The sequence below is a fragment of the Bos grunniens genome, chromosome 20, assembly GCF_055505025.1.
Source record: "Bos grunniens cultivar Pamir isolate PY7600 chromosome 20, Bosgru_T2T1.0, whole genome shotgun sequence".
NCBI lineage: Eukaryota > Metazoa > Chordata > Mammalia > Artiodactyla > Bovidae > Bos > Bos grunniens.
Genome location: NC_141184.1, coordinates 43,249,433 through 43,271,718, shown reverse-complemented (window position 1 = coordinate 43,271,718; position 22,286 = coordinate 43,249,433). Strand labels below are relative to the sequence as shown.

The window sequence follows — 22,286 nt, the reverse complement described above, 5'->3', positions numbered from 1 at the left end:
ACAGATGTCAAAAGAAAATAGCTTGGAAATTGGGAAATCCAATGAAGAAAATTACACTATGATAGTTTCAAGCAATTATAAATATATTGTTATAAAGGAAAATGATTATTTACAAAAATAAGAGATGCATTCAGAAATTTTACTAAACTGGGAGAAAAATCACACTGTTGATGAATCAAAAGTGAAACTGCTCTATTATCAAATATTTTCATCTGAAGCTCTTAAAGGATTCGCCCTAAATAGGAAAGTAATTTCCATAAACACAGTTGGTAATAAAAAATAAATAATAGAGGCTTAAAATTTCAAGATCAAAGCGAGTCAGTGATATAAATGAAAGAGATGAATATATTCAATATATGACCAAAGTAATTATTTTTATTATATATTGAAAATGATAATAGTCATTTTTGTTAAAAATGAAAACTGAGACATAAACTAAAGCTACAGTAAACATTACAAAGATCATATGAGAGCATTACAAATAAATACATATGCGTAAATTTAAAAGTGGACTTCCCTGGTGGCTCAGTGGTAAAGAATCCGCCTGCCAATACAGGAGATGCTGGTTCAATCCCTGGGTTGGGAAGGTCTCCTGGAGAAGGAAATGGCAACTCACTCCAGTATTTTTGCCTGGGAAATCCATTGGATAGAGGATCCTGGTGGGCTACAGTCCCTGGGGTCACAAGAGAGTCAGACACCACTTAGTGACTAAACAACAACAAAAAATTTGAAAGCATACATGAAAAAACAGTTTTCTCAAGATAATAAATTAAGATAATCAAACCAAGATAAAATCAGAAAACACAATATACTAATAGCCAGTTCATTAGATATTTTTTAATGATAATGCCAACCAATAACTTTGTTCTGTTAAAGAAATGATTAGATAGACTTCAAGGTCAAATGTTAGAAGAGACACATGTTAAAAAACAGATGTTTCTGATTTATAAACCAAATTATATAGTAAATTGTATCACATAACTCCCTTTTTGCTGCTGCTGCTGCTGCTTCACTTCAGTCGTGTCAGACTCTGTGCGACCCCACAGATGGCAGCCCACCAGGCTCCCCCGTCCTGGGGATTCTCCAGGCAAGAACACTGGAGTGGGTTGCCCTTTCCTTCTCCAATGCATGAAAGTGAAGTCACTCAGTCGTGTCTCTTAGCGACCCCATGGACTGCAGCCCACCACGCTCCTCTGTCCATGGGATTTTCCAGGCAAGAGTACTGGAGTGGAGTGCCATTGCCTTCTCCAACTCCCTTTTTAAATGTGTGTAAATCTGACCAACTAGACAGCATATTAAAAAGCAGAGACATCACTTTGTCAACAAAGGTCTGTCTAGTCAAACCATTGGTTTTTCTAGTAATCAAGTATGGATGTGAGAGCTGAACTATAAAGAAAGCTGAACGCCAAAGAATTGATGCTTTTGAACTGTGATGTTGGAGAAGACTCTTGAAAGTCCCTTGGACAGCAAGGAGATCAAACCCATTCATCCTAAAGGAAATCAGTCCTGAATATTCATTGGAAGGACTGATGCTGAAGCTGAAGCTGAAACTCCAATACTTTGGCCACCTGATGCAAAGAACTGACTCATTTGGAAAAACCCTGATGCTGGGGAAGATTGAAGGTGGGAGGAGATGGAGATGACAGAGGATGAGATGGTTGGATGGCATCACCAACTCAGTGGACATGAGTTTGAGTAAGCTCTGGGAGTTGGTGATGGACTGGGAGGCCTGGCGTGCTGCAGTCTATAGGGTTGCAAAGAGTTGGACACAACTGAGGGACTGAACTGAACTGACTGAAATCTGATTTAAAATAAAATAAAACAAGTTATGCTATTATAATAACTCTGTGTCACTTCAGTTGTGTCTGACTCTTTGCAACACTACACATCCTGGTGTAGCCTGCCAGGATCCTCTGTCCATGGGATTCTAATCTTAAAAAAATGATTTCATTTTACCTCTTTAAAAATCTTAACTTCAGTCATATTTGGGATAACAGTTCTAATCTTGATGAGAAAATGAATCATATCTTTTTGATAATTACCAGTGATTGACAGTCAATTAATAGAATATGTTTTTTGGGGGGCTAACATATAAAAGATCTACTTTATCTCTAATTAATATTCTATAAAATGCGGCAAGATGTTATGTAAGAAAATACATTTAAACAAAACTTGCTTTAATAGGCTTTGTTCAAGTTACATGGTCACAACTGTACTTGCAAAATGTGCTTTATTTAATTACTTTTGCTTTATTCAGTTATCTCAATTTTATAAGCTACACAGATATAAGTCTTGGCACTGCATATTATACAGACATGAGAGTGTTTTATGAGAAATGCAGTTGGATAGAGTCCTAAAATTTTCTCAATGATTCATGTATGACAGTATAAAGGTAGGTAGATTATGGTAACTTTTTTTCTTTTCCTGAAAATGACTGCAATATTTAACTGCTGTGAAATGAAACCATAAATTACAATCTAGACAGCAAAGAAAGAAAGACTATCTGTCAAAACACATTCTAAATTGTTAAAGACATAAGTGGATGTGTCTGGCTAAATGAGATTTAGAACTTCTTAAGACATTTTTACTTTTAGAAAGGAAAATGATCTAGAATTTTAAAGTGTGAATAGGATGATAAAAGAAAACAAATAAAGCATTAACTTAGCCAATCTCTCTGCCATTAGTTATTTTGATCATCCATTTATACTCTTTATCCAATCAAATTGTATAAAATTTTAATGGGAAGAAAGAAATTTTACTGAGAGAGGAAAATAAATTTTACTAATTGAGGAAACTAAACTGAAGAGACTTAATAAATAAATGCTTTATTGGGATACTCTAATTAGCAATGATAACAGAAATGCATAAAGCAAATTATGAGAGTAAAGCGATTTTTCTTCCTGCTAGGCTATAAAAAATGCTTTTTAAAGGGCACATTAATACCATTCCCTTCTTAATGTAAGCTTGGGCATCAGCCCAGGTACCATTTTTAAAAGCAGTAAGCATTTAACAAGGAGTTTATAGAAATACATCAGTAGTATTGCTCGAGGGGAGATTTGCATTTCTAGTGAAAGGGCTAAGTAGTCGTTAGCAACATTTATTGAAATATTTTGGGCAACATTCATAGGAGAGCAATGAGGATAGTCACTGAACTGCTGAGGAAAATCATTTCCAAATGAAAGAAAGAAATACATTTTCAATTCAAGAAGTTGGATAGAAACGTCAATTAATTATATTTATTTTCTATTTAAGAAAAGATTAGATAGAATTCAAAGTCAAGATGGCAGAAGAAACACATGTTAATACACTGATTCTTCTGGGCACTCCCTCTCCTTCTGTATACATTACACATACATGTATGCATCTCTTCTTGCTTTGTATACAAATATATGTGTGTGTGTGTATATATATATATATGTATAATGTGTATGTATATATAAACATATTTAAAAAGCAGATTGGTACACATACAGATAATGATATAAATAGAATTTTTAATATCAGAAAAAGAAAATAAAGTGTCCAGATGTCTAGTTGCCAGAAACAGAAAATGTATGTATCAAGAAGTCAGATTTGAAAACACTAGACCTGTGCAGTGCCTGTTGCCTAAAAAATTCACAAGGGCTGAAGCCTCAGCACCTGCAGAGAGAGAAGAGCCAAGTCTCAAAGCCCCATGTACGGTGGGGAATCAGAACTTGGTACCATCTGTGAAGCCACAAGATGAAATATGTTCAATGTGACAAAGGAAAATATTTCATAATGATAAAATGAACAATCAACCAAAATATGACAGTTGAAACTTGTGGGTACTGAATCAGAACTTTCAATATATAAAGAAAGTATGACTGATGCAATTACAGAGGAAAAAAATCTCAAATTTATAGGAAAAGGAGTACATCAAGGCTGTATATTGACACCCTGCTTATTTAACTTATATGCAGAGTACATCATGAGAAATGCTGGACTGGATGAAGCACAAGCAGGAATCAAGATTGCCAGGAGAAATGTCAATAATCTCAGATATGCAAATGACACCACCCTTATGGCAGACGTGAAGAAGAACTAAAGAGCCTCTTGATGAAAGTGAAAGAGGAGAGTGAAAAAGTTGGCTTAAAGCTTCACATTCAGAAAACTAAGATCATGGCATCTGGTCCCATCACTTCATGGGAAATAGATGGAGAAACCATCTATTTGCAAATATTTGTGGAAACAGTGCTGCTGCTAAGTCGCTTCAGTCGTGTCCGACTCTGTGCGACCCCATAGTAGGCAGCCCACCAGGCTCCCGTCCCTGGGATTCTCCAGGCAAGAACACTGGAGTGGGTTGCCATTTCCTTCTCCAATGCATGAAAGTGAAAAGTGAAAGTGAAGTCGCTCAGTCGTGTCCGACTCTTCTCCATCCATGGGATTTTCCAGGCAAGAATACTGGAGTGGGTTGCCAGTGAAAGACTTTATTTTTTTGCTTTCCAAAATGACTGTAGATGGTGATTGCAGTCATGAAATTAAAGGATGCTTGCTCCTTGGAAGAAAAGTTATGACCAACCTAGATAGCACATTAAAAAGCAGAGACATTACTTTGCCAACAAAGATCCATCTAGTCAAAGCCATAGTTTTTCCAGTAGTCATATATGAATGTGAGAGTTGGAGTATAAAGAAAGCTGAGCACCAAAGAATTGATGCTTTTGAACTGTGGTGTTGGAGAAGACTCTTGAGAGTCCCTTGGACAGCAAGGAGATCAAACCAGTCAATCATAAAGGAAATCAGTCCTGAATATTCATTGGAAGGACTGATGTTGAAGCTGAAGCTTCAATACTTTGGCCACCTGATGCAAAGAACTGACTCATTTGAAAAGACCCTGATTCTGGGAAAGATTGAAGGCAGGAGGAGAAGGGAACGATAGAGGATGAAATTGTTGGATGGCATCACCTTTGAGTTTGGGTAAGCTCTGGGAGTTGGTGATCGATAGGGAGGCCTGGTGTGCTACAGTCCATGGGGTCACAAAGAGTTGGACATGACTGAGCGAACTGAGCGAACATGAACTGAACTGAATAATTATGGTACAGTATTTTAACCAACTAACTAAGAAATTGACAGATTAAGCAGACAAAATCAGGTCTTGAAATTCCCAAACTCAAGTAATATTTTTTAGTCAATAGATAGATTAGAGTTCTGTTTACTCAACAGAGAATGTATATTTTAAGCAGATATTTTGAAACTTTAGAGAAACAAATCATTACCTTAGACAAAAATTTTAAGAGATTCAAAGGGTAACAGTAAAGAGTCCACAAATCTCTAGTCTAAATAAAATTAGAAATCAGTAACCAAAGATATCTAATAAAATACAGTAATTTTGGAAATAACATATTGCTAAATAACTATATAAGAATGGAGATTTTTTAAAATATTTAAAATTAATACATAGAAAAGGCACTTTATGTTCTACCTTGTGGCTCTAAATTAATATTTGATAGAAATGTATAATTTTATATCCATAATTAAAAGACAAGACACATTGAGAATAAATTTAGCTATAGTCTTAGAAATGTAGTAAACCAAGAGAACATGGAGGAAGAAATACCAAAATTAAAAGTAGACACTAATAAAATAGAAAATGACAAGCGTAATAGAAGCAATAATAACCAAAAATCAGAAATGATGATCAATGGAACTGAGAGATAATTTACTGAAAAACAAATAAACATTCTTACAAGTATGGGAAATAAAGCTAGAGAACATAATGCATAAATATCAACAAATTTGAAAGCATAAATGAAATTGCAGTTTTCTGAAATGATTAAATCACATAAGTCAAAATAAGGCCAAAGAAAAAAGATTAAAAAAAAATACTTAGAAGACGCATACATTTCTCTCAGAAGCAGATCCCCAAGACAAGTATTTGGGAGCAAATAATTTGCCTTCCCTGATAGCTCAGTTGATAAAGAATCTGCCAGGATTGCAGGAGACCCAAGTTGGACTCTTGGGTTGGGAAGATCCACTGGAGAATGGGCTTCCCTTGTGGCTCAGCTGGTAAAGAATCTGCTTGCAATGAGGGAGACCTGGGTTTGATCCCTGGGTTGGGAAGATTTGCTGGAGAAGGGAAAAGCTACCCACTCCGGTATTCTGGCCTGGAGAATTCCATGAACTGTATAGTCCACAGGATTGCAAGAGTCGGACACGACTGAGTGACTTTCACTTTAATTTAAATGGACTTGACCTCCCAAAGCACTGAGTGGGAAGTGAAGAAGCAAGACTGAGAATAAAGTTCTTATGTAGGTTACCGCTGTGGGCAACTGGGGCTCCATCCCACTGGAAACTCTGGAAGGCTAGATGGAACATCCCTCAGAATTATTCTGCTTGAGGAGCAAAGAAACTAGGCTATTCATCCACAGACTCTCATCCTTCCTTGGTTGAAGGTATCTCTTGGGATTGTTAGCTCCCTGGAACTTGTGGCCTGCTCTGCATGGAACCACAGAGTCCTCAGCCAGGGAATTGAGTGTTCCTAGTAAGCAGTGCTTGGCATGCACAGTGCAGTTGGATTACAGGCAGGGCACCAACAGCCCGTGCTGAAGTACTTTGTCTTTTTTTTAAGGTACTTCAGCAGAATGGCTGGGGGAGAGTAGTGATGGGGATCCCTCACCACCATGCACCCAACTTGGGTTCTTCATCCCCACAGCCTAAGAGACCCCTCTCCCATCCCACCTATTAACACTCAAGTCTTTTCACTTGATGAGAGTTCAGGTGCAAGACAACACATTTTTGTTTGGAGTGATTGGGACAGATTTTTTTTGAGGATGTGAAATGTGAGCAGGGCAAGATTTCAGTGGGTAAATAGAGAGGATGCTCCAGGTAGAGAAGACTTGTAGACATGAAATGAGTGAAAGAGAAGAAATGAGAAAGCTCAGTTTCTGTTTTCATGTGAATGAGTGATACAGATTGACTGGAGCAGAAAGGCTGATTGTGTGAGTGGTTTGTATGATAAATTTCAGTGGCAGGTAATTTAGAAAGATCAGGAATGTGATGTTAACGAAACCTACTAGCCATTTTAGGTAAGAAATGAACAAAGAATGGTATTTTAGAAAGCTAAATCTGTCTGTAAGGTCAAAGGTGGCTTTTAGGGCAAAGAGTTTCAGTGATTTTTGAAGTGATGTTAAGTCTACAAATAAAGTGATAAGTGTCTATATTTGGACTAGCTACAGTGGGATGGAAAAAAGGGGACAAATATGCCAAGAGGGAGGATCACACAGAATTTTAAAATCTATTTTAAACCACCCACCTCCCCACCATTTTGAAGATCAGGTAACTGAAGCAGAGAGGGGAAGTGTCTTATCTGATGTCACAAGGCTAGTTAGTAGCTGAGACAAGAATAGATTTTGATCACTGGACTCGAGGCAAGGGCTATTTTTAAATTCACAAGCTCCTTCTTCCCATGATAAGCAAATGACTGAACTCTGCTTCTTACATTTAGAATTTCCTTTCCCCTTTCTGGTTTGAGGCCTAAGAAAGGAAGTAAGAAATAGCCAACAATCTTATCTCATTAGAAAATGTTTAGAACTTGGTAACTGGTTAGACACAAGATTTGAAATCAAAGACTGAAAGACAAGTGATTACTCTGAAGCCTTTAATGATTGAGGAGATAAAATGGATTCTAATTGAGAAAGTGAAACTATTTTTACAGAGATAAAGATATTTCTTCTAGGCTCACAGAGTTTAAGTGACAACAGAATATACAAGTATGTGTGGTCAGCATGAAGTGGAGCATATAGTTAGGTAGATTTGAGACTCATCTGCATACAGGTGCTGACTTTACTTATATATCCATAGATTTCAGATGTGATTTTTGAACTCATTTTATTTCATCAAATTTCTCTTCTTCTCTGTCCTGAAAGATGGCATTTTTCAGGATGTCAAAGATGACATTGAATAGGGACTTCTTCTTTGTTTAACTTTGTACAATTTGATTAATCTCTGATGTCCAGTTGCTATATAATAATACCTGCATCACATTTATAATTTATAGTTAGACAAAGTTATTTTTATTTAACTATAGTAGATTAGTGTTAGTTTCAGGTATACAACTTTACATTATTTTCCATTATAGGTTATTATAAGATACTGAATATAGCTCCCTGTTCAGTTCAATTCAGTTCAGTCCTTCAGTTGTGTCCGACTCTTTGTGATCCCATGGACTGCAGCACACCAGGCTTCGCTGTCCATCACCAACTCCCGGAGCTTGCTCAAACTCATGTCTGTAGAGTCGGTGATGCCATCCAATCATCTTATCCTCTGTTGTCCACTTCTCCTCCTGCCTTCATTCAATCTTTCCCAGCATCAGGGTCTTTTCCAAGGAGTCAGTTCTTCATATCAAGGGGCCCAAGTATTGGAGTTTCACCTTCAGCGTCAGTCCTTCCAATAAATATTCAGGGTTGATTTCCTTGAGGACTGACTGGTTTGATGTCCTTGCAGTCCAAGGGACTCTAAGAGTCTTCTCTTGAACATGACAATTCAAGCATCAATTCTTTGGCATTCAGCTTTCTTTATAGTTCAACTCTCACATCCATACATGACCACTGGAAACACCATAGCTTTGACTAGACGGATCTTTGTCAGCAAAGTAACGTCTCTGTTTTTTAATATGCTGTCTAGGTTGCTCATAGCTTTTCTTCCAAGGAGCAAGCATCTTTTAATTTCATGACTGCAGTCACCATCTGCAGTGATTTTGGAGCCTGAGAAAACAAAGTCTGTCACTGTTTCCATTGTTTCCCCATCTATTTGCCATGAAGTGATGGGACCAGATGCCATGATCTTTGTTTTTTTTTTTTTTTAAACTTTACAATATTGTATTAGTTTTGCCAAATATTGAAATGAATCCGCCACAGGTATACCTGTGTTCCCCATCCTGAACCCTCCTCCCTCCTCCCTCCCCATACCCTCCCTCTGGGTCGTCCCAGTGTACCAGCCCCAAGCATGTTTTAAGCCAATTTTTTCACTCTCCTCTTTCACTTTCATCAAGAGGCTCTTTAGTTCCTCTTCACTTTCTGCTGTAAGGGTGATGTCATCTGCGTATCTGAGGTTATTGATATTTCTCCTGGCAATCTTCACACCAGCTTGTGCTTCATCCAGCCTGGTATTTCTCATGATATACTCTGTATATAAGTTAAATAAGCAGGGTGACAATATACACAGCCTTGATGTACTCCTTTCTCAATTTGGAACCAGTCTGTTGGTCCATGTCTGGTTCTAACTGTTGCTTCTTGACCTGCACTGTGTAGTAAATCCTTGTTGTTTTGTGTATCCATTAATCCCATGCCCCGAATTTGCCCCTGTACCTCTCCTTTTCCCTTGGGTAAGGGAAAAGTAAGTCTGCTTTCTATGTCTGTGAGTCTGTATCTATTTTTATAAATAAATGGATTGTTTATATTTCACAATAAGTGATAGTATATATTTAGACAATGTTATTTTTAAAGAAATTTCAGGATGGAGGGACACATGTATACCTGTGGCTGATTCATGTTGATGTATGGCAAAAACCATCACAGTATTACAGTTATCCTTCAACTGAAATTAATAAAATAATTTTTTTTAAAAAAGGAAATTTCACAAAGTAAGATTGGATTGTCTGGAAAATATAAGCAGAATACAATATGTAATTCCATAATATTGCCAAATAAATGCACTACAACAATTTTTTAAAGTCAAGCACAAGTTATATGACTTATTGCTTAGAGAATGTTTAATAAGAATATATAGAAAAGTTATTTTTGAGTTTGCCTGAATCTCTTCTCTATTAAATTGATTAGGAAAATAATTTTTTCATTGAAGTATTATCTTTATTTTGACAATTTTTAAGAACAAGTTTCAGTTCAGTTCAGTCGCTCAGTCGTGTCTGACTCTTTGCGACCCCATGAATTGCAGCACACCAGGCCTCCCTGTCCATCACCAACTCCCGGAGTTCACCCAGACTCATGTCCATCAAGTCAGTATGCCATCCAGCCATCTCATCTTCTGTCGTCCCCTTCCCCTCCTGCCCCGAATCCCTCCCAGCATCAGAGTCTTTTCCAATGAGTCAACTCTTCGCATGAGGTGGCCAAAGTACTGGAGTTTCAGCTTTAGCATTGTTCCTTCCAAAGAAATCCCAGGGCTGATCTCCTTCAGAATGGACTGGTTGGACCTCCTTGCAGTCCAAGGGACTCTCAAGAGTCTTCTCCAACACCACAGTTCAAAAGCATTAATTCTTCGGCGCTCAGCCTTCTTCACAGTCCAACTCTCACATCCATACATGACCACTGGAAAAACCATAGCCTTGACTAGACGGACCTTTGTTGGCAAAGTAATGTCTCTGCTTTTGAATACGCTATCTAGGTTGGTCATAACCTTCCTTCCAAGGAGTAAGCGTCTTTTAATTTCATGGCTGCAGTCACCATTTGCAGTGATTTTGGAGCCCAGAAAAATAAAGTCTGACACTGTTTCCACTGTTTCTCCATCTATTTCCCATGAAGTGGTGGGACCAGATGTCATGATCTTAGTTTGCTGAATGTTGAGCTTTAAGCCAACTTTTTCACTCTCCACTTTCACTTTCATCAAGAGGCTTTTTAGTTCCTCTTCACTTTCTGCCATAAGGGTGGTGTCATCTGCATATCTGAGGTTATTGATATTTCTCCCAGCAATCTTGATTCGCTCGTGCTTCTTCCTGTCCAGCATGTCTCATGATGTACTCTGCATATAAGTTAAATAAGCAGGGTGACAATACACAGCCTTGACGGACTCCTTTTCCTATTTGGAACCAGTCTGTTGTTCCATGTCCAGTTCTAACTGTTGCTTCCTGACCTGCATACAGATTTCTCAAGAGGCAGATCAGGTGGTCTGGTATTCCCATCTCTTGAAGAATTTTCCACAGTTTATTGTGATCCACACAGTCAAAGGCTTTGGCATAGTCAATAAAGCAGAAATAGATGTTTTTTCTGGAACTCTCTTGCTTTTTCCATGATCCAGCGGATGTTGGCAATTTGATCTCTGGTTCCTCTACCTTTTCTAAAACTAGCTTGAACATCTGGAAGTTCACGGTTCACTGACTGTTGAAGCCTGGCTTGTAGAATTTTGAGCATTACTTTACTAGCGTGTGAGATGAGTGCAATTGTGCGGTAGTTTGAGCACTCTTTGGCATTGCCTTTCTTTGGGATTGGAATGAAAACTGACCTCTTCCAGTCCTGTGGCCACTGCTGAGTTTTCCAAATTTCCTGGCAGATTGAGTGCAGCACTTTCACGGCATCATCTTTCAGGATTTGAAATAGCTCCACTGGAATTCCATCACCTCCACTAGCTTTGTTAGTAGTGATGCTTCCTAAGGCCCACTTGACTTCACATTCCAGGATGTCTAGCTTTAGATGAGTGATCACACCATCGTGATTATCTGGGTCGTGAAGATCTTTTTTGTACAGTTCTTCTGTGTTCTTTCCACCTCTTCTTAATATCTTCTGCTTCTGTTAGGTCCATACCATTTCTGTCCTTTATTGAGCCCATCTTTGGGTGCCTGATGTCCTCTGCTGGCATTCAGAAGTTGTTTTGTGGAATTTACTCGACGTTTAAATGCTCTTTTGATGAATTTGTGGGGGAGAAAGTGTTCTCCCCGTCCTACTCCTCCGCCATCTTGGCTCCTCCTTGAGCCCATCTTTGCATGAAATGTTCCCTTGGTATCTCTAATTTTCTTGAAGAGATCTCTAGTCTTTCCCATTCTGTTGTTTTCCTCTATTTCTTTGCATTGATCTCTGAGGAAGGCTTTCTTATCTCTTCTTGCTATTTTTTGGCACTCTGCATTCAGATGCTTATATCTTTCCTTTTCTCCTTATATCTTTTCTTTCTCCTAAACAAGTTTAGGTTTATAACAAAATTTAAAGGGAAGTATAGAAATTTCCCATACACTGTCTAACCTCACACATGCATAACCTCTCTCATTGTTAATATCACATACCAGAATGATGCTTTTTGTTTTTTAAACCAAGGATGAACCTATGCTGACACAGCATAATTAACCAAAACCCTATAGCTCACACTGGGGTTCACTCTTGATGTTTTATGTTCCATGGGATTGGACAAATGTATAACGACATATACACTATATCCATCATTATTATATCAGAGTATTTTTACTGCTCTAAAAAATCCCCTGTGTTCTGCCTGTTCATCTCTCCCCTCACGTCACACTTGGCAAGCACTGATCTTTTTATTGCCATCATAGTTTTGCCTTTTCCAGAATGTCATACAGTTGGAATCATACAGTATGCTGCCTTTTCACATTGACTTTTCACTTAGTAATATGAATTTACGGTCTTTCTTTTTAAATACATGGACTTTTATTTCATTTATTGCTGCAATCTCTAGGTTATATAATTGCTATCTATTTGCTCCAAGACACATTACACTTTTAATGCTATTAGTGAATATTTATTAGGAGCAATTTGAATAGAAAAATACAGTATGTGTTTGGGAAATGTTTGCTTTCTTATACATGTAAACATAAATGATTTAAATTGGGAAATAAACAACCAAAATAAAACTTCTACTATATGTCAGGCACTATACTAGCATTCCACTTAATCCCTAGTGGCTCAGATGGTCAAGAATCTGCCTGCGATGCTGGAGACCTGGGTTCAATTCCTGGATCGGAAAGATCCCCTGGAGAAGGGAATGCAACCCACTCCAGTATTCTTGCCTGGGACACAGGAGCCTGGCAGGCTCCATAGTCCACTGGGTCCCAAAGACTTGGACATGACTGAGCAACTTTCACTTCACTACTAGCTTTCCACTTAATCCAGAAAATAGCTTACATACTAGGTCTTATTATCCCTGCTGCTGCTACTGCTACTGCTAAGTCACTTCAGTCGTATCCGATTCTGTGTGACCCCATAGACGGCAGCCCACCAGGCTCCCCCATCCCTGGGATTCTCCAGGTAAGAACCCTGGAGTGGGTTGCCATTTCCTTCTCCAATGCATGAAAGTGAAAAAATAAACTGAAGTTGCTCAGTCGTATCCGACTTTAAAGATAAAGAGAGGAGTCCCTACTGGCTCGGTGCTAAAGAATCCACCTGTCAACGCAGGAGACATGGGTTTGATCTCTGGTGCAGGAAGACCCCACATGCCGCAGAGCAACTAAGCCAGTGTGCCACAACTAGTAAGCCTGTGCTCTAGAGCCTGGGAGCTGTAACTTCTAAAAACTGCGTGCCCTAGAGCCCATGCTCTGCAACAAGAGAAGCCACCGCAACAAGAAACTGGTGCACCACAACCGGTGCGAAGAGTGGGACACAACTGAACAACTAACACACACATTAAAACACACACACACACACACCAAAATAGATGAACTAGAGATTAAGTTACTTGCCAATATTAACATGATTACTAAGAGATACAGCCTATGAGTAAATCTGTCTTCATTCACTTAATCATTCATAAACCAGGATATTGGGTAAAACTGATCCTGCATTTTAGTGTGACAACACTTGGCACTCACCAAGCTACCCACCGGATTTCCTTGGTAGCTCAGATGGTAAAGAATCTGCCTGCAATGCTGGAGGCCTGGGTTCGATCCGTGGATCCGGAAAATCCTCTGGAGAAGCGATTGGCTCCCCATTCTTGCCTGGAAAATTCCATGGACAGAGGAGCCTGGTGGACTGGACAGTCCATGGATTCACAAAGTGCTGGACACGACTCAGTGACTAACACTTTTACTCTCGAGCTACTCACCATTCCCTGTTGTCTTCTACTGGGCTCACTCATTGCGTGATTTGCCTAGTTTCTCATTGAGCCAGAAATAGGTCAGTAGACTTTGGATGATCCTGTTTCTTTTGAGAAACTCATTCTGAAAAGTTTCAACATTGACAGGGAGTCTCAAAAAGCCAAGAACTATATTGTGGCTGCTTGGAATTCCTGGAGGTGCACACAGTCATGTAGGAAAACTCTTGAAGCCTCTTTTATCCTAGACTCACCTGAGTAGAAACAAGGTTCAGGGACACACCCATTTGTGAGTTACTGAGAGCTGCCTAAAACTTCAACAGGACTTCAGGGGATGATTTCTCTATATAAATGCTGACCCTCTAATTAATGACTCATGGAGAACTGAGGTATTCATTCATTCAGCAGTAAATATTATTCCACTCCCATTGTGGCTTTGCAGTATGCAACATGCTGGGGGCTCTGGAAAACAGGTTGGGCGTGGTGCCTGTTCTCAGGGAGCACAGGTATGGGGGAATGGAAACAATTAACAACTAAGTAAATAAATTGAAAAATATAACTGCAGCTTATGAGGAGTGCTGGAAACAGGGTGATGTCACAGGAAATGACATAGAAGGCTTTATTTTGGACTGGGTGTTGACTTTTGAGCTGATATGTGAAAGATGAGGAGTCTATCTCATGAGGGGAAAAGGAAGCAGAATTTCAAACAGAGCTAATTGCAAGAGCAATGTGAGGTGGAGAATAAAACCAGGCCTGTTCTAAGAACAGACAGAAGGCGAGAAGAGCTGGAGTTTCCTGAGGAAGGAGGCTAAAAGCAGAAACTGAGGTAATTAATTGTTTTTATTTCATGAATTTAATTAAAATGTTCTGGCATATTTGCAAACCACAAGACACTTCAGTAGATACTGAAGGGTTCTATTGTTTAAAAGTGAGTAAGAAGAGAAATATCAATAAAAATGAAAAAAAGTTGTGAACAGACACATTCCAAAAAGTTAGGACATGGTTAATAAGCACAAGATGTTCAGCATCATTACTCAGCAGAGAAACACAAATTGAAACTTGCCAAGAGATAACACTCCCTTCTAAAATGGTTACAATCAAAAAGACTAATAATGTCAAACATTGGGAAGGATACAGAACAGCTGAAACTGTTGTACATTTCTTGTGGGTCCATCTACTTTAGAAAACAGGTAGTGAGGTTAAACATATAGTTACCATATGATACAGTAATTCTACTAGATATTCACTCCAAATAAATGTAAATATATACCCACACAAAAGCTTGCACATAAATGCTTATAGCAGCTGGGTTGGTAGTAGGCAGAAATGAGAAACAATGAAAAGGTCCATTCACATGTGGTGATCAATGGCATATCACCCTGCAAGAAAAAGAAACAAATTACTGATTCTCTGGTGGTTCAGATGGTAAAGAGTCTGCCTGCAATGCAGGAGACCACAGTTCGGTCTCTGGGTTGGGAAGATCCCCTGGAGAAGGAAACGGCAACCCACTCCAATACTCTTGTCTGGAAGATCCCATGGATGGAGGAGCCTGGCAGGCTACAGTCCATGGGGTCACAAAGAGTCGGACACGACTGAGCAACTTCACTTCACTTCTTCACTAACAGACACAACTATTAATACATAGATGAACCTCAAAAACATTATGCTGAGAGAAAGAACCTGGACACACACATAAATACAAATGTGTGTGTGTAATGATTCTATTTCTATGAAATTCTAGAATGGACAAAATTGCTCTATGGTGACAGAAAGTGAAAGCAGATGAAAAGCGGATGAGACCAGTGGTTGCCTGGGCTATGAGTGGGAAAGGGTCATGAGAGAACTATTTAGGATGATGCAAATATCCTAACACAACTCATTCAACTGTATATATACATTATACCTCAATAAAGACCATAAGAAAAAAAAACTGAATGAGTTTTTTTTGTTAATGTTCATAGTTACTGTTCATAAAATCTATTTTCCATAGTAAACTAATCATATGTTTCCTATATTTCTTTAAAAACACTCATTTTCCAATTATTTTGTTATCATTTACCAGTCTATACTGAGGTTTAAAAAATGGTAAGAATTTTACATCACATGGTACAGAGCTGTATGAAAAACAAAATCTTCTCCTGAACTAGGTTAATTTCCTGGATTAAGGAGAACTTTGTCTTTTGTATTTTTTTTAAACTCTGGGGACTTGTTAAGGCATGATAACTATGGATATTCAAGTGGAGTTTTGCAGAAAGATTTCTAATTATTTCCATAGTATTTTAGATTTCTTACAACTTTAAGATTAGGTATGCCCCCAAAGTTTGATGTCTTATTTCTCCCTGAAAAATAGAGCCTGCATCCTAAGACTTTATGGGAAGGATCAGTGCCAGGGCAACAAGAGTGTGGGTCAAAGAGGTGAGTTCAGGAAGAAAGAAAGGTGGTCCATGACCCAGCAACCACAGCTTCAGAAGGAAGCACAACATATTTCTGACAATCAGTGTGGAAGTCTTCGAGGAAGGTCTTAAGGAATCTTTGTTACTCAGAACAGTCTGAAAGACAAGGAAAGTACAGGAATTTATCTGCTAGCTTTTCCCATTTTCTTGACTCTATTTAGTCTAAGTTAGTCTATGGGGCATTAAACCTGCACACTTCTGTTATTAGGTGCTGGCAGAGCCCTGTTTCAGGTCTCAGGGCGGAATACTTTACCTGGATCTAGATGTGATGGGAGGAAACAGAGCTACAGTGAAATCTATGAAGTCGGGCCTGAGCACATGGGCTGCTGCAGTTCTCCTGGTGGCTGGTGCATGAGGGTGATGCTGGGCCAGCTGACACCCGGGAGAGTGGAGACACTGGCGGTTTTGGCAGATGAAGGGCCAGTGGTGACAGCAGGACATTCCAGCAAGCAGCCTGTTGAGTCCGGGGGACAGATGTGGACATGGGAACCTGGCAGGCACCTGACAAAAGTCTATTCTTGGGGTCAGAAGGCTCGAGAAGCCAGTTGAGCATTTGTAAGTGTAAGATAACTTGTCCTTTAAGTTTTGGGGAAATTTGCTGGTGGTGGTAAAGAAAGAAAGGGAAGTTTTCCCTCTTGGACTATTTTTGGCAAAGGAGTTGACTACTTCAAACAAATAATGATATGTGGCAATTAATTGTACTTTCATCCTAAAAAAGCAACATTTCTTATGAAGGTACAGATTAAATTTCTTTTTATGGTATTGTTGTTGCTCAGTTATATCTGACTCTTTGTGACCCCATGGACTATAGCCCACCAGGTTCCTCTGTCCATGGGATTCTCCAAGTGGGAATACTGGAGTGGGTAGCCATTTCCTTCTAGAGGGTATCTTTCTGACCCAGCGATTGAACCTGCATCTCCTGTATTGGCAGGTGGATTCTTTACCACTGAGCCACTAGGGAACCCCTGTGATGATATCACTATATTTTATTTCCACCATGAGCTCATCTTCACTACTTTATCAAACTAGAGTTGTACATTTCAGAATATTCATTCATCTACGAGGATTATTATTGAGGTTTTGGTTTGGTCACACCTGCAACTCGACCCTTACTTAAAAATGAAACAAAACAGAATAAAAAGAATCACCATAAGTTCATTTTTATGTATGCAAGATGTCAATTAATATAACATTTTAATTAAAATAAAGCTGAATACCATCTTATGCAATAAATGTTCACCTTAAAATTTGAATTAAGATTTAATTTTTTAAATTAAATATTTAAAATGTTAGACAAATCCATTTGAAAGTAAATAAATCCTACTTAAATTGTAACTTGGGGCATAAAAATATTCCATATAGGGTCATAAATATATTTTTTTAAATAAATTTGTGCTAGAATTTGATAAAGTTAAATTAGTTACACACACAAAAAAATTGTGTGGCCCTTGCTGACTAGAAAAGTTCAAGCACTAGTAAATCATCCTATTTCTCCTCATTTTGGGGAAAGTACATGTACATTATTTGTTCTTTTAGGTGCCAAGTAATCTAAATTTTTCCTACCAAGGATGAACCAGAGAAATATCTTGTTTCATTTTTTGTAGTGCTAGGAAACTTTCTGTATCTCAGGGGAAATTCTGAGGCACATGTAAGTCATGGGTTGTCTTGGGGAAAAAAATTCTACTAAATATTTTATAACAAATAAATATAATCAGAATGGATTGTATACACAGAGAACATCGGATAATTTACACAAGTGAGAGAAAAATGAAATAGAAAAATAACATCAGAGAAGTAAGGTCACAAAACTGGTCAGAGGTCAAAGGAGGCCTAGAATTTCTAGAGTGCAGAATCCTAACCACTAGACCACTGGGGATAGAATTTTGAAAATCTATGGTTAATTGGACTTTTGTTTTCCCAAACCCAACCCTTTGCAAGGCAATTTTTGCCTGAATCTGACCTTAAAATTCAATGGAAGGAGAAGAAATACTCTCCTTAGCCTATTCAGTTTTCTCAACAGTGTTTATATCCAATATATAATTTCAATACTGAATTTGGCAAAGCTAGGGTTTCTAGGTCAGAGAATTAATCTCTTTGGGTCTCTTTAATCAATGTTTTAGTTTCAGAAAAACTAAATATTCCTGTTTAATTACAATTTGTGTTCTGTTCCTTGGATCAATTTCCATAATTAAAAATTATATCACAGACACTTTTCTCTGGATACACATACATGGGAACACGTATTTGTGTTCACACATGTACCAGCATACACATTCACATGACATCACAAATCCTGAGCGTGAAAAATCTAGTAGATCTTCCTGGGATGAAACGTGGATGATGAATAACAAAGAGAGATTGAATTTGTGTCATCTTTATATTTATTCTAAGTAAGATGACACTAATCTCTCATTCCTAGTTATTAATTCTGATGTTTTATAAATATATTACTCTGCAAGTTATGATTTGAAATTGCGTAGAGTATCCTTAATAACATTAGTGACATATTGTTAATTAAATATTGAAGAAATTAATTTCCAAACTTGAAAGTAGGAAAGATTAATGAGGATTTTTATGCACAGTATAATACTCTGTTGACTAATGTTTAAATCACAAAATATTGTGAAGCTATAAATGTTTAGTCAATGGATTTTACATTTTTAATTATTAAAATATGGAAATTTTCATACATTCCAAAAGGACAAAAAGTAAACAAAAATCTGTATGCAAATCACCAACTTAGAAATAAAACATTCTGATATAGATAAAGCTAATTATGAATCTCTTTTTAATACCATAAAGTTTCTTTCAACTTATGAGGTTACTGAAATACTTTCATGAGATTTCTGTTTTACCACCATGAATGGCAGATTATATGTATATAAGTCCATGTATAAAGTTGGTGATGGACAGGGAGGCCTGGCGTGCTGTGATTCATGGGGTCGCAAAGAGTCGGACACGACTGAGCGACTGAACTGAACTGCTAATATGTATATACAAAAGTTTTAGAGTTTTTATTTAAGAAGCATCATAGTATATATATAAGCTGGCAGTTTTTTTCAATATTAAATTTGTAAGGTTCACCCATATGGATTTGTATAGCTTGGATTTAGTCATCCTCTCTGCTATGTAACATTCCATTTTATGGATTTATCACAAATTTATTTTCTAATTAATGGACATTTCAGATTTTTTCTATTACAAAAAGTACTACAGTCAATTATTTTAATTACTTTCATAGTGGATTATTGATCTTGTGACTTGCCAAAATTCAGGTGGCTTATTTAAAAAAAAAAGTTCTGCTTGCAGATGTTTTACCATGATCTGTCATATTTTAAACATTTAAGTATGTTTCTTTCCTTCCACAATTTATACTTATAAAATATGATTATTGTGTACAGATATTGCCTGTTATCCTGTTTACATAGAAGACATAAATGGAATATTTTAAAACCAAATTAAAGAACATTTCTGGGAGCAGGGGAGACGGAATTGTTTGGTTGGTTGAAGACAAACTGTGCCTAGAGAGTGTTGAATACATTTTGCTGAGTAAATGATCAACAAATTTAGAAATATTATAATATTTTATAGCTTGGGAGTCCAATTTAAAATAGACTCTGGTTTATTGTTTCCCAATTTTCCATTAGTATAAATTTTCTATTTATCTGAAGACAAAGACAAAGTCCACATTACCATCAAACACCTAAGATGGCAGTAACACTACTTATGGAATCTCAGAATATTTACTATCCATGGGTTGATACAACCAGTTAGGAAAATACAATAGACGACTCTCATGGGAGGGTGTATCTGAGATGGTACAATACTGTCTTCTGAGTGTCGGCTGACAGCAGTGTGCTGGAGCCAACTTGTAGTGATTTGAGATAATCAAGTGTTAAATAATCAGACATTTTGCACGCTGGTTGTTAAAGGGAAGCTTGAAGTCAGTCATGGTGGGAATGCTTATATCATAGAAATCAGCAAAGGCTACAAATCAGCCCTTAACCCCCCACCTGGCTTTGAAACATTTATCACCTCATCACTTGTACTTGTATTTGTATTACTTGCATTCCCTTCTCCTTCATTACCCCAATCAGAATTCTAAATATCTGTTAGGCTACTACATACGTACTGCTTTGAAGGCAGCAGGGATATTTTAAAGTGCTTCATTTGTGTGTTTTGTTTTGTTTTTATCTTGTTTGACACTAAAATTTCAGAAGGGAATAGAATTTACCAGAGGCATGGAGTGTCAAGGGGCTGTTTGCAGGCAGAGTTCCTACAGTTAAAGTTGTTGTTGTTGTGTCTGAGTCTTTGAGATCCCATAGACTGCAGCACACCAGGCTTCCCTGTCCTTCACTATTAAAGTACTGCATTCTAGGTCACACATGGTTTGGGCAAGGAGGATAAAGCACACCCATCCAAAACTGAGTTTCATTCCCGTTATACTGCCTCTAATCGGGGAAGTGAGGGGGTGGACGTTGGAAACCAACCACACTGTCTACTTCTGCTTGGCTTGCGTGCATGCTCAGTCCGTTCAGTTGTGTTAGACATTTGGCGACCCCATGGACTATAGCCCACCATGTTCCTCTGCCCATGGAATTTTCCAGGCAAGAATACTGGAATGGGTTGCTAATTCCTCCTCCAGGGGAATCTTCCCAACCCAAGGATGGAATCTGCATCTCCTGTGGCTCCTGCATTGGCAGGCAGATTCTTTACCACTGGGCCACCTAAGAAGCCCTGAAATGGACTTATTCTATGTGGTTAACCTTACTCCTCACGGTTTTGTAATATGCACCAAAATTATGCTATTTTTACTAAATTCTTCTCCTTCAAACTGTTTCCCCTAAACGGGTCTGTTTTTCTCATCTTGACTGTCTGATCTCTACTTCCTGTAGACCTCCACACTCTGTGTCTGTGCATTACTTGTGTTACCTGTCAACACAACCATGTTTATTCCTCTGGGCATTTATAAAAGTTTTAAAAATTTATAAGTAATATTTTTATACTCCCTTTTAGATTACCTCTCTGCAGCTCAATTTCTTGAGTCTCTCTAATTTCCCTGTTGTGTCTGATCAGTCTCTTTCATGGCTATTTTTTTCTGTGATTTCCATACGTGCTGTTAGTTCTTAATTGTTAGTTTATTCTAGCACTTTCGTCTTCCCTTTCTTGTGAGATTATACATGTGGCCTAGAACACATGTATACGGAACAGCTTTGTGTTAGCTGTACCAGGTCGCCTAATGGTAATCACTGCCTCAGGGACACTATGACACATTAACAGTACATGTTAATTTTACCCTCAAGCCCGTTGTAACCATAGGACTAGAATTTCACTTTATTTGGGAATATATTTGTGTAATAATATATTCCCCAATATATATATATTTTTCCACATAGAGCAGAGGAAGAGATGGGATAAGCTTTCTCATTATCTGCCCGTGACATTGGGCAATTTAAAAAAATAAATTATCCACCAAACGTGTAGACATGTAAGGGTCCCCACTCCGTTCTCTCAGTTCCAATTCTTTGTCTTGCACAGGCTGGAGAGCACACCCCTTGTTCCTCGTGTCTTGGGGAATGTACAGCTTGAGTCCCTAAAGTTCTGGGAGGAAAAACACATCACAGGACCGTCTCAGGTTCCATTCACATGCTTATCATTTGGTTTTCAGTTTCCAGTTTATTTCTGGTACTCACCAATTCGCCTCTTTGTTGAAAACTTACTTAGGCGCTTAAAATAAGTTTTGTTATATTTCACCTGCTGTGTCTAGGCATTTACAGTGATGGCAGGGTTTCTTAATCGGCTTTCCTGCTAGAAATAGGAGTTACTTTTTACAGAACTTCATAGTCAGGGAAATTTATTTGAAAAGTGAATTTATCCTTGAGTGGGAATAACAATTGCTAGTAAACTCATTTTGGTAGAATTAGATGTTGTTTTTTATAATTCTAAGGACAATATATTTTTGTAAAAATGGGCACTGTATTAAATTTGCCACTATCAATATATGTGGGGACTTTGAATTGGTAGAATTCTTCTTAAATTTAATAGGCATATAAAAAGCTCCCTCCAAATGCAAAAATATTACTAAGAATATCAAGAAAATAGGAAGAATGA

At 37.9% G+C, this 22,286-nt stretch overlaps 1 protein-coding gene across 2 annotated transcripts in view; it reads left to right on the top strand.

Annotated features, from left to right (window-relative positions):
• The first annotated feature begins 16,503 nt into the window (after positions 1 to 16,503).
• The window catches only part of EMB (embigin), a 167,325-nt gene continuing 161,542 nt past the window's right edge, over positions 16,504 to 22,286 (top strand). Inside the window, exon 1 of one of the 2 annotated variants that reach the window (XM_086362566.1) lies at positions 16,504 to 16,730. In XM_086362566.1, coding sequence (XP_086218692.1) covers positions 16,658 to 16,730 — 73 coding nt within the window. In that variant the 5' untranslated portion in view covers positions 16,504 to 16,657. The remainder of the gene's footprint in view (positions 16,731 to 22,286) is intronic. The other variant, XM_086362557.1, reaches the window with a different exon arrangement.